This window comes from Hippocampus comes, unplaced genomic scaffold (assembly GCF_001891065.2).
Source record: "Hippocampus comes isolate QL1 unplaced genomic scaffold, H_comes_QL1_v1.1 scaffold249, whole genome shotgun sequence".
Lineage (NCBI taxonomy): Eukaryota > Metazoa > Chordata > Actinopteri > Syngnathiformes > Syngnathidae > Hippocampus > Hippocampus comes.
The window spans coordinates 1,717,360-1,736,465 of record NW_017805035.1 but is presented as its reverse complement, the minus strand read 5'-3'; the positions used below and the strand labels follow the sequence as shown (position 1 = coordinate 1,736,465).

General features: G+C 49.1%; 5 protein-coding genes across 5 annotated transcripts; 1 reads left to right on the top strand and 4 right to left on the bottom strand.

Annotated features, from left to right (window-relative positions):
- Positions 1–2: 2 nt before the first annotated feature.
- On the bottom strand, positions 3–3,955 carry LOC109512118 (zinc finger protein 135-like; the record flags this gene model as incomplete). The annotated part of the gene is made up of 8 exons (XM_019863620.1): positions 3,834–3,955; positions 2,961–3,024; positions 2,129–2,475; positions 1,756–2,034; positions 1,358–1,415; positions 822–1,213; positions 268–415; positions 3–79 (listed from the first exon to the last, which is right to left on the bottom strand). Coding segments are annotated over exons 2-8 (1,365 nt in total), but the record flags the coding sequence as incomplete, so codon positions are not given.
- Positions 3,956–4,437: 482 nt separating this feature from the next.
- On the bottom strand, positions 4,438–6,008 carry mrps12 (mitochondrial ribosomal protein S12). The gene is made up of 3 exons (XM_019863902.1): positions 5,828–6,008; positions 5,391–5,444; positions 4,438–5,201 (listed from the first exon to the last, which is right to left on the bottom strand). The coding sequence occupies exons 1-3, from the start codon at positions 5,841–5,843 to the stop codon at positions 4,819–4,821; spliced, it is 453 nt and encodes a 150-aa protein (XP_019719461.1). The 5' UTR covers positions 5,844–6,008; the 3' UTR covers positions 4,438–4,818.
- Positions 6,009–6,561: 553 nt separating this feature from the next.
- Positions 6,562–10,091, top strand: LOC109512249 (ectonucleotide pyrophosphatase/phosphodiesterase family member 7). Its single transcript, XM_019863857.1, has 5 exons — positions 6,562–7,212; positions 7,776–7,921; positions 8,290–8,913; positions 9,416–9,644; positions 9,726–10,091. The coding sequence occupies exons 1-5, from the start codon at positions 6,939–6,941 to the stop codon at positions 9,800–9,802; spliced, it is 1,350 nt and encodes a 449-aa protein (XP_019719416.1). The 5' UTR covers positions 6,562–6,938; the 3' UTR covers positions 9,803–10,091.
- tmem242 (transmembrane protein 242) lies at positions 9,997–11,562 on the bottom strand. Its single transcript, XM_019863859.1, has 4 exons — positions 11,433–11,562; positions 11,117–11,217; positions 10,630–10,767; positions 9,997–10,552 (listed from the first exon to the last, which is right to left on the bottom strand). Exons 1-4 carry the CDS (start codon positions 11,530–11,532, stop codon positions 10,442–10,444), a joined length of 450 nt encoding a protein of 149 aa, XP_019719418.1. The 5' UTR covers positions 11,533–11,562; the 3' UTR covers positions 9,997–10,441.
- Positions 11,563–13,351: 1,789 nt separating this feature from the next.
- Positions 13,352–17,760, bottom strand: syt11a (synaptotagmin XIa). The gene is made up of 3 exons (XM_019863858.1): positions 16,814–17,760; positions 15,713–15,833; positions 13,352–15,484 (listed from the first exon to the last, which is right to left on the bottom strand). The coding sequence occupies exons 1-3, from the start codon at positions 17,726–17,728 to the stop codon at positions 15,174–15,176; spliced, it is 1,347 nt and encodes a 448-aa protein (XP_019719417.1). The 5' UTR covers positions 17,729–17,760; the 3' UTR covers positions 13,352–15,173.
- Positions 17,761–19,106: the final 1,346 nt, after the last annotated feature.

The window sequence follows — 19,106 nt, the reverse complement described above, 5'->3', positions numbered from 1 at the left end:
TTGTCCTCGCTGTCGCACCGCGCCGCCGCTGCCGCCCTCGTTCTCGTCCGTGTTGTCGCCATTGTGGTGCCGTCCGATTCTGAAAATAGACGCCGAGGGGGGAAAAAAAAAAAACCATAAAAAGGACAAATGAGGAGAAGACAAATAGGATCAGGGTCAAGACAATTGAGGAAAAAGATCAACATCTTAATAGAGAGGACAAACGCCAAGAAAATAAAGACACGAAGATGAAGGCAGGATCTTGGAGGTGGCGAGAGGTCTGCGTACGTATGAGGGCGGGGCTCCAGGCTTCTTCTTCGCCATCAGAGTTGATGAGACCGTTCACCGTTTCCTCCTCCCGCTGCTCTTCCTTCCTGGCATCCTGGTTGCCATGGTTACCGGGAAGCTGCTCCTCTTTGGGAAAAGCCTCCTCCTTCTAAAGATGACATCATTATCATCATCAAGATGGCTGACCATGCAGCAGAGGCTTTTATCCATGGACTTCTACACGAGTGGACTATCAGAGATACCAATCAGAGATCGAACTGAGAAGAAAACATTTAGAATCCCAATTCTTAGTCCTGAAATGTGCATGTAGCCCTTCTCCCAGACTTTTTGGGACAACCAGACGCCACACACGGTGTCATTTTTGCCACAGAGACAGAAAACGACGTGAAAATGCCACAGAGAAATTAATTTCCTATATTTAAGTTAGGCACGCTAATCGAGTGGCAACGTAAAATGGCCGCCAGTGAATGATTCCAAATGTAACGGCATTTCTGTTTGGTCTACAAGCAGACTTCTGAGGCCATGATGAGCTATCACTAAGACAAATGTCCCACCTGAGGTAGCATGACTCCGTCTTTCATATTGGCGCTGTTGGCAGGAAGCGATGTCGTCGTCGTCAGTGCTGGCACAGGTATGGCAGGGAGGTCCAAGAGGTCCTGGCGCTCGTGCGTCTTGATGTGCTTGCGCAGCTCGTAGGGCCTGAGGAAGCATTTGGTGCAAATGTGGCAGCGGTGCGGCCGCTCGGCCGTGTGGATCTTCTCGTGGGCCTTCAGGTTGGTGGCGTTGGCGAAGCTTTTGCCGCACACCGAGCAGCCGTGCAGCCGCGTGGCCGCGTGGACCTCCAGGTGCTCCTTCAGCTTGTACGGCCTGGAGAAGATGCGACCGCACAGCTCGCACTCGTGGACCTTCTTCTTCTTCGTTTTCTTCTTCAGGCGCGTCGGCGCGCCTGAAGATGAAGGGAGAAAGGGGCTTACGGCGGTGATCCTTGAGCGGCACGCCAACCATCACCCAAAGGGGCCGGATTTGGCCCCAAGGGCTCGAGTTTGACACCTGTGCTGTGGGTTGGGGGGAAGCCGACGATTCGTCTCACCTGGCAATGAAGACCCATCCTGCGAGTGCTCCTCTTCCTCGCCGTCTTGCTCGTCGTCCTGTCGGTACGGCGATGGCAGCTTTAGTTATGTTAAACGGATGACGGCGTACACACGTATACACGTCGATTCCTCAGTGGGCGGGTTGGAGTATCACCGTGATACATCAGCTCGCCCGCCATTTTGGATGTGACAAATCTGCCTACAATGTATACAAGTGCGATATCAAGCGCAAATACAATGTCCGTATATACTGTATGTCGTCACAACGGCCATGGCGGAAAAAGAACGAGGCTGATGCATCTCAGTGTATCCACTCGACCCACTTTGCCACATCCAATATGGCATGTGTGCGACACCCGACGACATCATCACCGCAGCCACCAAGGTAGCGACTCACCACGGCGTCTTCCAGATGCTTCTGCAGATGCTTGCGAAGCAGGCCCGGCCGGTTGAAGCTTTTGCTGCACACAGAGCAAGGGTGCGGCTTGCGGCCGGTGTGCAGCGTGGCGTGGTCGCGGAAGGCCGACGGCGTGGTGAAGACCTTGCGGCACACGGCGCAGGTGTAGGCGTCGCCCGAGTGCGTGCGCTGGTGCTCCGAGCGGCCTGCAGTAGAGGCGAAGCGCTTGGGGCAAAGCGCGCAGGCGTACGGGCGCTCGCCCGTGTGCACGCGCTGGTGCTGCGAAAGGGGAAAGAAAAAAGACAAACAAGATGACAGGAATTAATGGGCGGACTGGAACTTTTTCGGATAGGCGATGCTCACAAGAACAAACCTGCAGAAGGTATCGTCGCTGCAGGAAGCCGCGGCCGCACTCGTCGCACGTGTGCTGCTTCTGCGGGGCGTGGCGCAGGCGGTGGCGTCGCAGGCAGCCCAGTTGGGCGTAGCGGGCGCCGCAGTCCTGACAGGCGTAGGGCTTCTCGCCCGTGTGCACCCTCTGGTGAACCTTGACGTTGATCTTCTTGCTGAAGCGCTTGCCGCACACGCCGCAGGCGTGCGGCTTCTCGCCAAAGTGCGCCGCTATGTGGTCGGAGAGGCGCGACGGGCACGAGAAGTCGCGCTCGCACAGCGTGCAGTGGTGCCGCCGCTTGGGAGGCGCCGCCATCGGCACCGAGACGTTGCCTGCCGGAAAACGCACACGCAGCCACGCCGCGATGTGAGGGCTCGTCATTTCGTATCAATCCCTCAATCAGTGATTGGTCAAGTGTGACACTCATAGCACTGGTTACACACAGGCTCCCTCTATTGGAATGCAAAAGAATCTGGCGACCATTTCAGGGTGTCGTCCGCCTTTCACCCGAAGTCATCTGGGATAGGCGCCAACACCCCACAACCCTGAACATGGGATGCGGGATTGAAAATGGATGGACAGACTTGACATTTGCACTTTATTGACATAAAATTTGGGATTCATTCTTGGAAAAGGAAATCCATATTCATGTAAGATTACAGATTTCAGAATATCACTTGTCTCGTTTCTGATGAACATTTAGGTCTACTAAGCAACTGTATTTTACCGTTGGCCCTTACAGTGGTACTTGGGGAGCTAATTATTTTTTTGGGGTGCTACTCCACATTCCGGCAGCACAACAAAACTTAGTCATTACCTTCAGCCAGCAAATTTGCAAGCTTTTCTTCTTCTGGTTGCTCTTCCATTTTCACTTCATTCATCTTCTCCAATCAAAGAAAAAAAAGGACAAATTCCAAATGAATAGCAGTCACAATATTTCATCAACAACAAATGTTTTTAAACTAAATTATAGCTGGGCGATGATCGCGATACTTTTTTTCCCTGTCCAACATCAAATTTTCTATCACTTTAAACGGCCAGTTTTAAAGCATCTGTACTGAAAATTAAAAGAAACGAGAGCGCATCAACATTTTACTCAGATATGAAGTAATGTAAATATAAAAACAGAAAAAGAAGAACACAGGAAAACAGTCAAACGAATGCACTGGGGGGCAAACCATGGATAAATCTGAGAAAAAAAGCCGTTTGTGAAGCAAAACTGAATGTTTAAAGCTGTGCCACACATGAACAAATTAAAAACAAACATTATTGATGCCTCACAGTAATGTTTGTTGGCAACAGCCCACGTTAGCAACAGCTTTCTCCACCAAGCACAGGCAGAGGTTAGCGAGAAAAAGAGAAAACGCTTTTTAAAAGCTCGTGGAAGCTAACGCCAGCTAAAGGCGGCTACTACCCAAAGCGGTGGCACTTAAATGGAGCTGATAGGTGTTGAATTTTAAAAAAATGAAGCGATTAAAACCCGAAGGCAGCTGACAATCGTGCATTAAAAAAAAAACATGAATTTCCCGTGTAGATGACGTCGAACACACAGTCGAGATGATGCTAACGCTAGCTAGCTCGGCTAACGGCGACGTGACGCGTCTTGTCAGTCAAGCAAGGGGCGGGGGGCACACACACTTTGCAATCACCTCATGATCCGGATTGTATTCAAGGTTGATCAATTAATTACCTTCAGGTAGCAGCGCAGCGTCCTTGGATGAACTGTTTTGGCATCGAGTCGTCAGCTTGCCAGCGCCCACGTGCCCGCGCACGTTGTCGGACGCTCGCGCGCGCACGCACCCGTGCTTCAGTCATTCTTCGAACCACGTCCGAGACGAACACTGACAACCTCATGACTGCATTCATTTTCTGCGCGAAAAAAGTGTTTTTTTTTTTTTAATCAATAACTACATAAAATAAGACTCTCCTCGTGAGGGTAACGGGTGAGGTGGGGTCTGTCTATTATTATTATCTTTCTATACTGTATATTGTAAATTTCCCCAGTGTGGTACAAATAAAGGATATCTTAATCTTATCCCAGCTGACTTTGGGTGACAGATGTACACCCTGGACTGGTCACAAACCAATGTCATGCCACATTGACAAACATTTGGACTGCTCACCATCTGATGTCAAGGCACATGTGGACAGTGGACTGTTCGCCAGGATGTCAGAAAAACAATAACAGCGGTTATGAGTCAATGTCAGGAAAGTGACACACAATGGACTAGTTGGCCCTTTGGTCAATTGTCACTGGATACATGCAATGAATAATGATTTCCAACAAACTCCACGAAGTGAACAGTGGTATTTTATTAGCCCATACCAAAATGGGTGCCATCAAGTGACTGGCATGTCATGGCGACAGACGGGAGCAACATTGTGAGTACTGTACAAGAAGACAGCATCCATTCTTTTGGTTTGCTCGTACATGAGGTTCATGTTTTTGTTGTTTCTTTAGGAAGCTCCCAAAAAGTTTGTGTGGGATGACATTTCCGGATGAACCCAAAATGCTCAATGACCCTAAGAGGTCAACTTCAATTGTCCTTGCGCCAACTTCTGGATGCACAGTGGAGCTACACAGTTCCCCCACTGAAAATGCCTTCCCAGCCAGAATGAGCGAATGATGGCGAACGGCTGCCCACGCAGTCGTCACCGTCGGCAACCGCGTGCCTTCACTGTTTCTTCTTGACGACGTGCGCGCAGTCGTATTTGCCCCTGACAATGGTGAGCTTGACGCCGGGCAGGTCCTGAGTACGGCCGCCCTGCACCAGGACCACATTGTGCTCCTGCAGGTTGTGGCCTTCGCCCGGAATGAAGGCTACCGCTTCCTTGCCGTTGGACAGGCGCACGCGAGCGCACTTCCTGTTAGCCGAGTTGGGTTTCTTGGGCTTGCGGATCATCGTCTTCAGGACCACCGCCTTCATCTGTGGCTGGCCAAAGGTGGCGCCTGGCGCCTTGGGCACGGGCTTGGGCTTCCCCTTCCGGTGCATCTGGTTGAGGGTGGCCATGGGTCGGCTTGCCAGGGGGCATGTCCATGTGCCGACGTGCTGGGATACTACACACACACACACACACACTCATGAATACACTGGTACAGGGCTGCACATAAACATTATTGGAATACGAATGAATGGCCTTTTGACAATAGCGGACGTTATTCTCAAATGAATTTAACAACAAAAAAAAAACTCAGAACTGACGATGAATAAGAAAACCGCGAAAGTGATTTTCTTTCGCAACTTGCCTTGAAAGAAGGTCGTGACCGCCGTCGACCTCAAACCTCGCAACAGTGACATCACTGAAACGCAACACAACACGGTTGATTACGTTGCAAACATGAAGCATCTGTCTCAGTGATACTTTGGGTTTCACACACAGCTCTAGAAGCAAAAACAGTTGTTTTTTTTTCGATGCACCGAGTCAACAGTCAAAAAACAAGAATATGAACAATTACAAACTGCTTCATTCATTCTCGTAATTGCATTTAATTACAAACGTGATATCTGTGCTAAGGTTCAGTAAAACTATCCATGCTTACTTATTGCGAAAAGACAGTAAAGCGAATCTCGCACAGACTTCGTCAAAGTGATTTTTTTAAATTATGGTATTCGCGTTGAGGACAGGCTAACACGTCCTTGTGCTCGCAGCTAGCAGACAGCATTGGCCCAGCAAGCAACCAACCTTGGAACGACGTCATGTCGGGGACTCAAAACAACAGCCACGCGGTCGGCGGTTACACTTTCCACGGCTAAATGAGTCCGCGTCGCAACATTTCCAGCAAAAACACACGCACACGAAAACCAAACCAAGCCGACTACTAGCCAGGAAGTCAGGCCGTCAAAACGGGTGTACTTCCGGGTGAGGGGTCGACACAAGTCTTCAAATGAAACATTCGAGAAAAAAAATAATAATGATACTGATAATGCATGAATAAATAACACACGTCCAGCAATAATTAGCACTATATAATAAAACAACATCATTTATCGATATAAATAAAACAAAAGAATGTTATATATATTTTCTCCATCCATATTATTCAGCAAAAGTCTAAATTCAAATGAAAGAAAGTGGAAATTTCTTGAGTCACTATATTTCTGTGTTTAGTTTTTTTTTAATAGTTTTGTAATTTAAAATTAAACTGAAATTAAAGACAAGCAACTCCATTGGTATGTCATTTTTATGTTGATGAAAGGTAATGCTAAACATTAAAAAATGAAACGTGCCGCATGTGGGTGGAATTGAAATGGACTGAAATGAAGTTTAAGTGGGGAGACACGAGGACCTTGAGCCAGCTTCAAGGCTAATAGTTCTAACGTCATCACCTGGATTGCTCCCAGGTGGGTGTGCAATAAGAAGAGTGGAGTCATTGATTCCTTTTGGCAACCTTGCCATTCTAATCAGCTCATCTGATAACACGATTGGCCAACACATCGGCCTTACCAACGTGTGAATGCACCTTTGGCCACAGGCGCCCTGATATGGACTGGCGACCAATCACTCTCTCCTCTCACGTGTCTGAATTCCACCTGTAGTATGTGCCCTGACATCTGCTGGCAGTCAGTGCATTGTTTGTCGAGATGTGCCCTGACATCTACTGGCGACCAGTCCGGAGTGTGCTTCACATGCTGTGTTGGCAGTGTATGTAAATGTCCATCAAAGTGCATCGCTGGTCCAAGGTCTGGTTGAAGACATCAGCAGATGTCAATCAGACTTTCAATCATTAACGAACCCTCCCCTCGTCCTCGCCACCAGCCGCTCAGTCGCCACTTTTGCTCACAACTGCAACATCATGGCGACCGTCAGGCTGCAAACCATATTCCTGATCCTCCTCGCCATCTTGTCGGCTTGGGCCGCCGCAAAGCCATCCGGAAGCCCAAGCGGGAGCGATGTAGGGAGCAAGAAGCGCCTCCTGCTCATCTCCTTCGATGGCTTCCGTTGGGACTACGACCAGGACGTGGACACACCCAACCTGGACCGGCTGGCGTGGGACGGTGTCAAGGCCAAGTACATCACACCTCCGATGCTCACCATGACCTCGCCGTCGCACTTCACTACCATCACAGGTTCCTGGACACACTCCAGCTAAATCCTGTCCTGCCGTTTGTCCTTTCATGTCCTGTAATATGGTGTCATGTCCTGTCCTGTTATATCTTGGCCTGTCCTGTTGTATCAGGTCGTATCATGTCCTGTCCAATGGTGTCAAACCATGTCCTTTCCTCTTACATCACACCCTGTGGTGTCGCCCAGTTCTCAGTCCTCACACCTGTCTTGCCACGTTACACCGTCCTGTCCTGTTGCATCTCGTCTTACCATGTCCTGTGCTTTTACACCGTTCCCTGTCTGGTCATGTCCCCTCCTGTCTTGTCATCAAACTGTGTCATGTTGCGATCTGATTTATTCTTTCCTGTCATGTAATGTGGTGTCATGTTCCATCCTGTTTTGTCGTGGTGCCGTTTAAGTCTTTTTGAGCTGAGCTTAGTAACCCGTGAAATTCACCCATGTTTACGGTTTGTCAAACAAGTATGACATCAAGCTTGCCATGCCTCTTCCAAAATATTCTACGCACCCTCTGCCATCTTCGTCATTTCATGCCGGTCATGTAATTCTCCTTCTTGTTCTTGCTCAGGTCGCTGGGTGGAGGACCACGAGGTGGTCCACAACATGATGTTCAACACAAAGACCAACCTGAAGGTTCCCCACAAGGTGACTCTCAGGCGCTCCGAGTGGTGGGACAATGGCGTGCTGCCGCTCTGGATCACAGCGCAGAACCAGGTGACGGTTGTCAAGCTCAGATTTACAGGTCAATCGATGACCCGTGTTAGCTTCTGTCGCAAGTGATAAATAGCGTGACTGTGGATCAGTTGGTAGAGCAGTTCGTCCAATGACTGAAGGGTCAGCAGTTTGAAACCTGGCTCAGAATGTCCCCTGTCAAAGTGTCTTTAGGCAAGACGCTGAACCACAAGTACCTGTAGTCTCCAAGTCGGCAATGTTGATCTTCTCAAATGTCTAACCTGGTTTTACTCATTCACTCCCAAAGACGTTTTTAAACGTCTTTTCAGACTTGGTCTAGAATTGGCTGGTACTGAATGAGTTAAAAAAAGACTAAACAAATAAATGCAAGTTTCCTCACCATGTTTCAGGGTCTGAAGACGGCCTCTTTCCACTACCCTGGAGGTGGCGCCAACTACAGCGGCCAAGCGGTGAACCGGGCCATCGTGGAGGAGTCAGGCCACATCGATGACAACGAGACAGAGTGGCGGCAAAACATCGACACCGTTCTGAGCTGGTTCTCCGAGGAAGACTTTGACCTGGTCACCCTGTACTATGGAGAGCCAGACAACGTGGGCCACATGCGGGGCCCCGACCACCCGGACCGGAAGGCCATCATCCGGCAGATCGATCGCACGGTGGGTTACCTGCGGGACGGCATCACCCGCCACATGTTGAACTCCACCCTCAACGTCATCATCACATCCGACCATGGGATGACCACCGTCAAGAAGCGCCCTCTGGTGGACGAGATTGTGCTCAACAAGTACCTGGATCTGCTCAAGCTGGCCAGTTTCGAAATTTTAGACTACGGAGGCTTCGGGATCCTGACGCCACGGCCAGGAAAGGAGCAGGAAGTACTGGAGGCGCTGGCTAAGGCTCCGAACTTGACCGTTTACAGGAAGGAGGACATGCCTGAGAGTTTCCACCTTGGACGGAGCCAACGCATGCCACCTGTCGTCGTCATTGCGGACCTCGGCTTCAACCTCAACTCAGTCAGTGTGCTAACACTCGTGCTGAATATGTTTGGTTTGGGGCCCGTGTGCTTCTTGAGGCTTTCGGCATTGTGATGTCATTTTCAAACGATACCAAGTGGCAAAATGGGTGGCCGCCGTCATGGATAAAAACGGCTGGATTTTGCTGCTTAATTCATATTCCACAAAAGCAATATTAATCAAGATACCACCTTTAGACTTGCGGGGGCGATTAGAACATATTGTAAAGACAGAATTTAGGTTGACTTCCTCTTTAACGTAGTTGACTACTTTCGCGTCAATATGCTCATGTGGAACTGATAATGTAGCTAACTACTCAAAAGCCATAATATAGAAGTTCAAAATCACCTCTGATCTGCTATGGGTTCACATGATTCATGGAGTCATATCTTATTGCAACGTCAACACGCTAACATAGGTAGACGCTTCCCCTTGAGAACGCTAATGTTACTAATAAGGGTGAGGCAGTTTTTCAATCTTTTTTTTTTTTGGGCCCCACCAGAGATTCATTGTGTACGTTAATAAAGGCGACCACGGCTTCCACAACGGTGAGATGGACATGAAGATGATCTTCAGGGCCTTCGGACCCGATTTCAAGAAGAACTTCCTATCCGAGCCCTTCGACAGCATCCATATCTATCCGCTCATGTGCCGACTGCTCGACATCCGAGCGGAGCCCAACAACGGATCCCTGGAGCACACCGCCGACATGCTGATCGGCACCCATGACGGTAAGGACCTGGAACCCACACCGAGAATAGGATGGCATGCGAGCACTTCATGAAAACGATCTTGTGTCTTGTTTCCTGCAGGAGGGTCTCGGATGAGCCCGACGTCGCCAATGATGTTGACCTTCATCTTTGTCTTCATTTCCACGACGATGCTTTAGCGTGCCAAGCCTCTGGGATCTCACCTGCAAGATCTCATCTCCAGATACACAATGATGCCCCTTTCCCATTAAGATCTTTGACGCCACGTCTAGATTCGGTTTCTACAAAAGATCCTTAATGATATCGTCTTAACAATCATACAAGTTCCTTTGGTAAATGTTATTAAATACGATTTGCGAATTGCGAGCACTACGATTATTCATTATTATTTATTTGGTTTTCATGTCTGCACATTTGCACTTTTAGATGCAACAGATGGGTTTTGTGCTGTAAATAAAATATATGCAATAAATATGTACACTTCACATTCAATCTATAAAGAGTGGATCACGGCATGATTGACTTTTTTTTTTCCTTAATGGCCATCATGGTTCGTGGTTTCCTGGAGTGAATAGCCACTCTTTATTTTCACTAGCTACAACTTTGTTGTTGGATGCTGAGGTTTATGCGCATGCAACGTCGCCATTCGATTAAAACACGTCGAAGCAGTTCCTTCCGGTTCAGGTGAGTGGCGCAGCGATATTGCAGGAGATGGCTAACACCAACAGAAAACGTTCCTACAGTCCCTGCAGGCGCCACAAAGTCAACGGTCAGTTGGATGCTTTCCGTCACGTGCCGACTAGCATCATTCCGTCCGGTCACTTGGACTTGAAAAGCGAGTCGAGGTCTTGCGAGGCGCTCCCTGGCCCCACTTCCGACTTAGGGATTGACGGGAACAACGACGCCATCTTCTGTCTAAAGTCGGACAGCTGAAAGAAAAAGAAAGGTTTAGGTGTCACTTTCCTTCCCTGGTGGCGAATTTCGAAAGAGGCGGAAGACGACATACGCTGTGGACGCCGAGCAGCTTCCATACCCCGAAACTGAGTAGGCCCACACCGCAGCACGCGTACACTGAGCCGCGGCCCAGAGCTCGCAGGGCCAGTGCTGCACCACTCTCAGGGAGCGCCGTCGTCGCTGTAACGCCCTGCCGGGGGAAACGGACACAAATCATGACTTCATTACACACGACAGCTTTGAAGGGTTTCAACAGGAGGCATTTCTACTGGTCCAAGCATTTCCTGCCACTTGGGAATATTTTAGTCAAGTCCATTTTTCAAGTCAGCATGGAAGAGAGTCTCACCCAGCTTTTCTTTCAAATTCTGTTTTGTCAACCACTATATTACTGTAGAGAGGCCACCAGATGGATGCCTTGCATCGCTTTGGAGTCATTATTCAATAATCATTGTCATGTAGTGTTGTAATTATCAACTGAGAAGAAGATGTGTCATTTCGCTTCAAACAGGAAGTGTATGCTGGCAACAGGAAGAGATCACCTTGTTGAAGCAGTCCGGATTGTTCTTCTTGGCCAAAGCCAAAGTGGATCCGAAGCCTGCAATCACGCCCAGTGACGACACAGCCGCCAGGAAAATGGCACCTGCGCACCAGAAGCAAAAAAAAAAAAAAAGTCTCACACCTTCGTGTCCTTTCAGACAACAAGATCCCTTCAAATACAATGCCCTCAAAAGTGTGGGGCGTGTGTGCGCACGCGCGACAGTGTGCTGACATTCGCCCAAAAAGAAAGACACGTTCACAACCAGCAGCGAAATGTCAAACGTGGAGCCGATTTTAGGCAAACGTTTAAATGTTCACCATGAATTAGTTGCAGTCTGTCGTCGTCCTCATTTGGAGACACTTGGACGAGGAGCTTTTCATCTGCTGCGGACATGTCACGTTGGTCCGTCGGCATCATATGACCGGACAGAAACAACGCCCCGCTCTCTGAAAACAAACGAGCTTTTCTCTTTATCAAACCACTCAACAATCGCTATTTAAAAAAAATACCAAAGCAGACGATCATCAATACATACAACAACACATTAGATAAGCAAGGGTGTTGTAATAATTGTTGGCAGGCAGGGATTGGGTTTTATGTGTCTTTTTATTAATAACGTGGCAGAGCAACTAACATGCGGTGGACTTACTCGCAGTTGCTTCCGGGAACTCCCCCTTATAGGCGGGGGCCGGGGGTGTTAAAACAAAAACATTAAATGAAGTGAAGAAATACAAGTTTGAGTGCGTTTTCGTTTTCAGAGGTACATATGGTACCATTGTCAATAAATAAAAAAGGTTTTAATTACTTAATCCGCATATGTGGATTTGAAATTTCGTAAAAATCTTGAGCAAATGAAAAACATCGACAAAATTTTGTGAAGAAACAAACCAAAACATTTTCCTAAGGCATCCAAGTGAATCGTTGCATAATTTCTGCATGTAGAGGCATGGTGGCCATCTTGAATTTTGTGAAAATGTCTGGGCGTCCTGAATGATGAACCTGTATAAGCTTTTGGGGCTGCTCATACACTATGTTGTTCTTTACCACAACGAATAACTCATACAATGATGGCGTAGCAATCAAGAAGCAAGTTGATACAGATAGATGATGTGAGTGAGGAAAAGATTACGAATAATTTGAGAAGCAGCCCCGCCCCATTCACCGACCTGGCGCTCCATAGACATAGTTTTGGCCACAGAAACTAACTTTATTTCATCCGCAGGTGCGTGATAACTTCTAATAAATAAAATATTATAAATTATAAATGCAGTTAAAAATTGTTGTTAAACATGATAAATGTATACTTACTGTACTTGTATGCCTCGGCAGCATGTCTGTGTCTCGCTCATTCAAAACTCAGAAGTGTTAGTGCGTCATCTTCCAAAAAATGTTCCTAAACACAGCACAATTCGGAAGTTCTCCCCAAATGATCTGAAGCCATTCATTCTTCAACTCCTCCGAGGGTGGCAGCTGATGCAAAGGTTTAGCAGCCATCTGTGACAATTGATCACTCAAATTCCCTGTTAGCTAGCGAATCTGTGCATGACATAAAAGTAGACTCTGAGATGGTGCACAAAACCAAAGCCACTGCAAAGAAAATGGCATTCCCTAGTAAACTAAGATCAGCAAAATGTTGCTTTTTTACTTAGGAGTTGTTCCTGCTCGATTATGAGTGCAGTGGATATGAGAGACTTTTATTTCCTGAAAACCCAACTGAGTGTGTATGTTATAATAAATAATGACAGACGGATGCACGGCCACCTTTCATTGAGGTGTTGTGTCACCCTGGCCATTGCACTGAAACATTTCTGCCTATCTCCTTGGGGGAGAAGGAAGATGAGCGGAGTGATGAAATGCAACCCGTGGCTGCTCGGCAGCGCATCACGGCTAAGGCAAGAGGAAGCAGGTTCGGCGATATAAAATCCAAATAAAAAAAGGCAGACAAAAGAAGGCGTCGGGCTAACTTGTTTTATTTGCACGTCAAGGGGGAGGTTAGCATCATTCGGGTTTACAGCAGGGGGCGCTCCAACGCGCTGAAAGCTTTCAGGATATCGGACAGCTAGAAGTAGAACATCGATACAAAATCCACACGTCAAGTCTCCACGTTGACGTCTGCCGCAAATCGGGAGGAGCTTCAAGGCTCAGTCGGGAGCGGCCAACAAGACGGCTCGCATCGTTGATGGTGTCATGTTTGGCGCGTTCGGACAGACGCCGTGGGTGGTGTGCTTTTCGGGGGTGGGGGGTGGGGGTACAGCGCCACCGGCTGGCACAATATTCATGGTGCAAATGAGAAGACTAGTGTTGGGAATCATTCACTCATGCCTAATTACTATCCATGCATTTTGATATCGTTGACCCGAGGGCTGAAACGATTCATCGAATCGCCTCAACACACAATAACAGGATTTGGATTGGACGTCATTGTCAACCATATAACGCACTGTACAAAAATCTTGCTACACCGATAAGAGAGTATTCGATTCCTCATTTGGAAATGGCCAACTTAGGATAGTGTGAAGAGGGTGTCATTCTCAACACAGCCAGAGATTTCGAGCCGCTGATCAGCACAGACGTGAATGAACAAAGCCATTACATCGCACGTGGGGTTATGACATCATCATCAAGAGAAATATGAACAGGAACGTTTCCGAAGCTTTTGGAGTCATGTCATGTACCTTCGCCGAATGCCTTCAGGTGCCGCCCGGGTTAACCTTCAGCTCATGAACAGGTAAGCATGGCCGTGATGTTAGCTTAGCATTGCAATTAGCGTCGCCGACTCGACTGCCAGCCTGGCTTGGGGACAACTCGTTAGTTGCGACACAAGCCACGAAAGAAAGCGTAAAGGAAGTCCTTCATGTTAGAAACAAGCACACGCATGAATTTATTTACACATTGGAACCTGCACGCGAGCAACCCCGACACCACGGAAAGCCGTTTTGAGCCTTTATGCCGTATCGACCGTAAGGTCCAGGTACCAGTACGCTTGTTGTCCTCATGAGTACGTGCGATTCTGCGCACTGGATTAGCGCGACAATTAGTAGTATTTTCGGATCCACGACACAATTTAAGTTGATATTCTATGTGTGACATATTTCCCTAACGGAGCTCATGAAAACACGATCTGGGAATCGGGGCCACCCTCAGAGTTAATCCAGTCATGCCTCTTTGGTGCACAAACTTCCAGGTTACACACGATGAATCAGAAGTCTGGACGGGAAAATTGAGGCACCTTCAAAGTGTGACAGCCAGGCGCATTAAAAATGACAGGAGCGTGAATGGGAGAATACGGGCCATGTCACGCACACACGCCCGTGGGAAACTCAAGGAAAGACTGGGATATGTTGTATGTGCCTCTCCCAGTCTGAATGTTGCAGTATTGGAACAGAATGAAGCAGCTGACTGCGCCTGTTTTCATCCTTCTGCGGGTGCTGCCATCTTGGCGTTTTAGCGCCCTCTGGCGGCGACTGAAATTCACATCTAGGGCGTCACGGCTCACATATTGACTGGGTTTATTCGCGTTGCGCATAAATTTCAAGGTTCAAGCACGTGCATGGACCTTGAGCTGGATTTTAAGTGCATGGGAAAAAAAATGCTCAAAAGGGATTTCCATGACACTCACCAGCAGGTGTCGGCAGTCGGCAGCAAAGCATGTTGGGAATTGTCCGGACTGTGATGGGGGAGGCTGAAGGGAGCTTTTGGTGTTCTCTTCACAAAGACATGCAATTAACTGCATGATGACAACACCGACTTGTTTTCCTTTGTCAGAACATAAGCGCATGGGCACACACACACACACACACACACACACACACACACACACACACACACACACACACACACACACACACACACCCTTTCCTTCGTACAAGCATATTTTGTTGAGTGTGTGGTGATAACAGACAATGTTTACAAAGAGGATCCCAAGTGTGTGTGTGTGTGTGTGTGTGTGTGTGTGTGTGTGTGTGTGTGTGTGTGTGTGTGTGTGTGTGTGTGTGCGCGCCCGTGCGCGCTGCACACTGGGCTCTGTACACTGGTCAGTCTAGGCGTGGGTCCGGCGCTCAGTACTCGCTGAGGGTGTGCCACTTAGAGATCTGCCGGCGGGGGGTTTCGCAGACCTCCCGCCAGTGGGCAGCGCCGGAGGGCAGGGCGCCGTGTAGGCCCAGGAGCAGGCGGCCCAGGACTTCGTTCTTGGCGGTGCGGTCGAAGTCCACCACCAGGAACTCCACGGAGATCTCGGGCAGCAGCTCGGGTGGGATGTCGTAGATGAAGGACTCGTTGAAGACGGGGTTGAGCGTGCACTTCTTCACGTGAGTCTTCTTTTTGGCGATGCGCTTGCGGCCGTAGAACACGTTGACCTTCACGTAGGGGTCTGCGGACAGAAAGACGGAGGGAAGGACACCACACGCAAGCGTTAGCGTTAAAATGTTGTCACGCCGAAGCAATTCACATATTAGTTGCGTGCAATCTTGATGTCGAGGAGATACAGTATGTTGGAGTTAATTGAGGAGCTCCATTCAGACAAAACTACTCATTTGGAGCATCTTCTGGTGTTTGGGTGTGAAGGAGGGCTATTTTTTCCCCCATCATTTAAACTCACTTGCAGACAGGCCGGCGATGTCCATCTTGGGGAGGTGTCGAGCCTTGAGGACCACCACGCTCAGGCGATGGGACACTGGCTGGTAGGACAACGACGCCAGCAGCTCGCCGCGATTCTCGCACTGACAACACAACGCACAAAGAGTCACTTCCTGTTTCCATCACGTCATCACCACGTGACTCAACAGGGTGAGAATGTATGCATTACGCTTTCTTCATGAGTTGAATAGCTCCAAATTATCTGAAAAATAAATAAAACAGAATGTAAAGTATAATTGGTGTTGTAATGTAGTGAGTTGGATCTGCGCCTTTAAAGGGCGTGGCCTACTGAGTGAGATTTCGGCAGATTAATGAAGCCTCAAGCACATGTTCACCCCCTGGTGGCTGGTTGACGGCTGACTGAGAAAGTGCTTGATTAGATGTGCAGCAGAGCCCACGTTTTTCCAAAGCAAATATCGCCAGCGATCGGGTGTATTTCATCGAGGCAGCCAAAATCGTGATCACCATTTTGGTTCGATTAATTGCGCAGCCCTAATTTGTATCCCGTTCTAGATGCACAACATGTGTTCTTTTTTGATTCAACGTTGCAAATGAGAATTCTGCTTACAGTTGCCTTTACTAGACGAGTAAAAGAAAAGAAAAAAAGAAAAAAAAGTCGATCAATAAAGTGTGAAATTATTTTCTGAAGCAGACAACCTCACAGAGGTCTGCAGGATTCATTTTATACATTTACATATTTATAATTTGTTGACGAATGTACTGTACATTGTATTGTACCAATTTAATTGATTTTGTTATGTTTCAAAATTTGCCCACGCCCACCCCCCCATATCTCCCCTACATTTTAGGTGCAGTAATGATGTTACATTCTGGTACACATCGAAATTGTCTGTCTTAACGGAATGTTAAACGCCTTGGAATGTTTGCTTGTTTACATCCTGCCTGATGTTGTCACTTGAACATATTTGAGTTGCAGTGACCAAAAATGGGCCTTGTCAGCGGAGTTCAATTAAGATGAACAAGAGCCCTTTAGTCTGTCACGGATGAGTGTCGCCACGGCAACGGCCAGCACAAACACCATGATGTCCGACGGCCGCCTCACCTGTGTGTTCCTCTTGGTGATCCTCTGGCTCAGGTGGACCCGGCCCGTGCTGGGGTCCACGCCCTTAAGTGGCACCAGAGCCTCGCCGATGACATCGTCGCGGGCGAAGCGGTCAAAGCTGAGCACCAGGAAGTGCAGCGTCAGCTCAGGCAGCGAGCTGTAAGCCACGCCGTAGAAGGTGAAGGTCTCGTCGAAGAGCGGGTCCAGGGTCTTCCTCAGCACGCGGGTCTTGACACGGTGCTTCTTCTCAGGCAGGACGGTCATCTTGATGTAGGGGTCCGAGCTGCCGGCCTGCTCGTCCATGGCGGGCAGTCCCCGAGCCCCGACCACCGTGACCACCAGGGCCTTCTTGGGGAAGTTGTAGTCCACGGCGAGGCTGACGGTGCCCAGGCCGGCTTCAGCTTCTGGTTCTGAGGAAGCGGGCGTGAAGGGCGACGCCGTCTTGCTGCTACTCTGACTGCTGCCGGCTGAGCTACCGTCCAGACAGCAGTAGTCTGCGCGCACGGGAAGTGCGCGCTCCAGGCCATCGTGGGGCCCCAACCCAGCGGGCACCACTAAATGGCTCATCTGAAGCTGACCGGGGACATCCAGGACGTTGTTCTCGGCGTCCACCAGAACCATGCCCCTAGCCCCCGCCGCGCCACTGCCGTCCCGCTCGGCCCACCCGGCCCGCCTGGCGTTACGCACGATCCTCTTGCTGCTGCTGAGAGATTCTGGGTAAATGCTGATCCCCTTCAGCATGTGGATGAACTTGTAGGGTGGGTCCTCGGTGTCGCAGTAGCGGTCGCTGTGCAGCTTGTAGCGTCCGGACGCACGCAAATAACGGCGCTGGCAGAAGGACCAAAGCAGAAGTGCCACGATCACCACCGCCACCAGAACGCCCGCACCCAGGAAGCCCGCCAGGACGGGAGACATGGCTGCAGCACAAACAGGAAGTGAGATGATTCTTCATGAGAGAGACATGATGTGGAGAAGTAGGCTAGCGGAAAGGGTTGGGGGTAGGTGGGGGCAGCGCTTCTGAAGCTCTTTGTGCATTCCTTGTCCTAATGTGACACCACACACACACACACACACACACACACACACACACACACACACACACACACACACACACACACACACACAGCAAGAAGCAAGCTCTCCTTCATTCACAGTCAAATGAATTCATAGCTTGCAAAGTGCTGAAAAGAACCAGCTCGCTGCCTAGCAGCACATGCGCGCGCGCGCGCGAGTGCGCGCGCGCGCGCACACACACACACACACATACACACAGCAAGAAGCAAGCGCTTCCTTCATTCACAGTCAAATGAATTCATAGCTTGCAAAGTGCTGAAAAGAACCAGCTCGCTGCCTAGCAGCACATGCGCGCGCGCGCGCACACACACACACACACACACAGCGACCCGTGTGAGGATAAGGGGATTAGGAAATGGATGGATGGATAGATGATATACAAACACACACACACACCAACACCCACACACACACACGCACACACACACACAGCCACATGCACACACTCAGTGGCTATGTTGGGTGTGATTCCCTATTCAGTATAATGGACTGGTTAGCCCTCATATCACGTTCGAGGTTTTTTAGGCAACACGTCTACTGTCGAAAATTCTTAATTGATGATGTGGGGGGTGCGGAATGGCTAAATATTTCCCAACACAAGCAGAACAAACCATCCAGTATAGCGAAAACAATTACGTCATTTCACGGAGCTACGGCCGCACTGAGACCACCGCGTACAGACATGACATCACCCCCGAGGCCCAAACATTTTAGGGTGCGTAGCGACGGGAGCGTGTACGCTTAAAAGTAAAGAAATATGTTATATATGTACATGTATATTTTACAATCTAATAGAGAAGGGTCGGGGGGGATAGACAAAATATGTTCACTTAAAAGAAAAAAAAAAGTCGTCGTCCCCGAGGCGCTGTTGTAATATCGACACAACATTTGGACGTTTAAGCCAACGACGAGAAGCTGTCAAATGTTAAAACGAAGCACGATAGAATCGAAATGGCGGTCATTTGGACTTTTCACACAACGACGAGAAACTGTCAAATGTTGAAAAGAAGCACGATAGAATCGAAATGGCGGTCGTTCGTCGACTGGGTGGCGCCCGCGGCAGGTGCGATTTACAGCGCAGCGAGCCTTGTGGGAATCCGAGCGGAAGCACGACAAGTGCTCCATCGCGCCGAACGTGTCATGCTTGGCCACGGGAGGCGACGCCCGGCCGCCCGCTATCAGCTTGGCTGGGATTACTCACCCGCAGAGGGGCGCCGCT

Excerpts from the sequence above, each read along its gene's own strand:
- mrps12 (XM_019863902.1), bottom strand. Across the intron at positions 5,202-5,390 it reads GGTCACGACCTTCTTTCAAG|TATCCCAGCACGTCGGCACA; the intron begins GCAAGTTGCGAA and ends GTGTGTGTGTAG.
- LOC109512249 (XM_019863857.1), top strand. The coding sequence starts at position 6,939 with ATGGCGACCGTCAGGCTGCAAACCATATTCCTGATCCTCCTCGCCATC. Across the intron at positions 8,914-9,415 it reads TCGGCTTCAACCTCAACTCA|AGATTCATTGTGTACGTTAA; the intron begins GTCAGTGTGCTA and ends GGGCCCCACCAG. Across the intron at positions 9,645-9,725 it reads GCTGATCGGCACCCATGACG|GAGGGTCTCGGATGAGCCCG; the intron begins GTAAGGACCTGG and ends TGTTTCCTGCAG.
- tmem242 (XM_019863859.1), bottom strand. The coding sequence starts at position 11,532 with ATGATGCCGACGGACCAACGTGACATGTCCGCAGCAGATGAAAAGCTC. Across the intron at positions 11,218-11,432 it reads CAGACTGCAACTAATTCATG|GTGCCATTTTCCTGGCGGCT; the intron begins GTGAACATTTAA and ends TCTGGTGCGCAG. Across the intron at positions 10,768-11,116 it reads ATCCGGACTGCTTCAACAAG|GGCGTTACAGCGACGACGGC; the intron begins GTGATCTCTTCC and ends TTCCCCCGGCAG.
- syt11a (XM_019863858.1), bottom strand. The coding sequence starts at position 17,728 with ATGTCTCCCGTCCTGGCGGGCTTCCTGGGTGCGGGCGTTCTGGTGGCG. Across the intron at positions 15,834-16,813 it reads TCACCAAGAGGAACACACAG|TGCGAGAATCGCGGCGAGCT; the intron begins GTGAGGCGGCCG and ends TTGTGTTGTCAG. Across the intron at positions 15,485-15,712 it reads CATCGCCGGCCTGTCTGCAA|ACCCCTACGTGAAGGTCAAC; the intron begins GTGAGTTTAAAT and ends TTCTGTCCGCAG.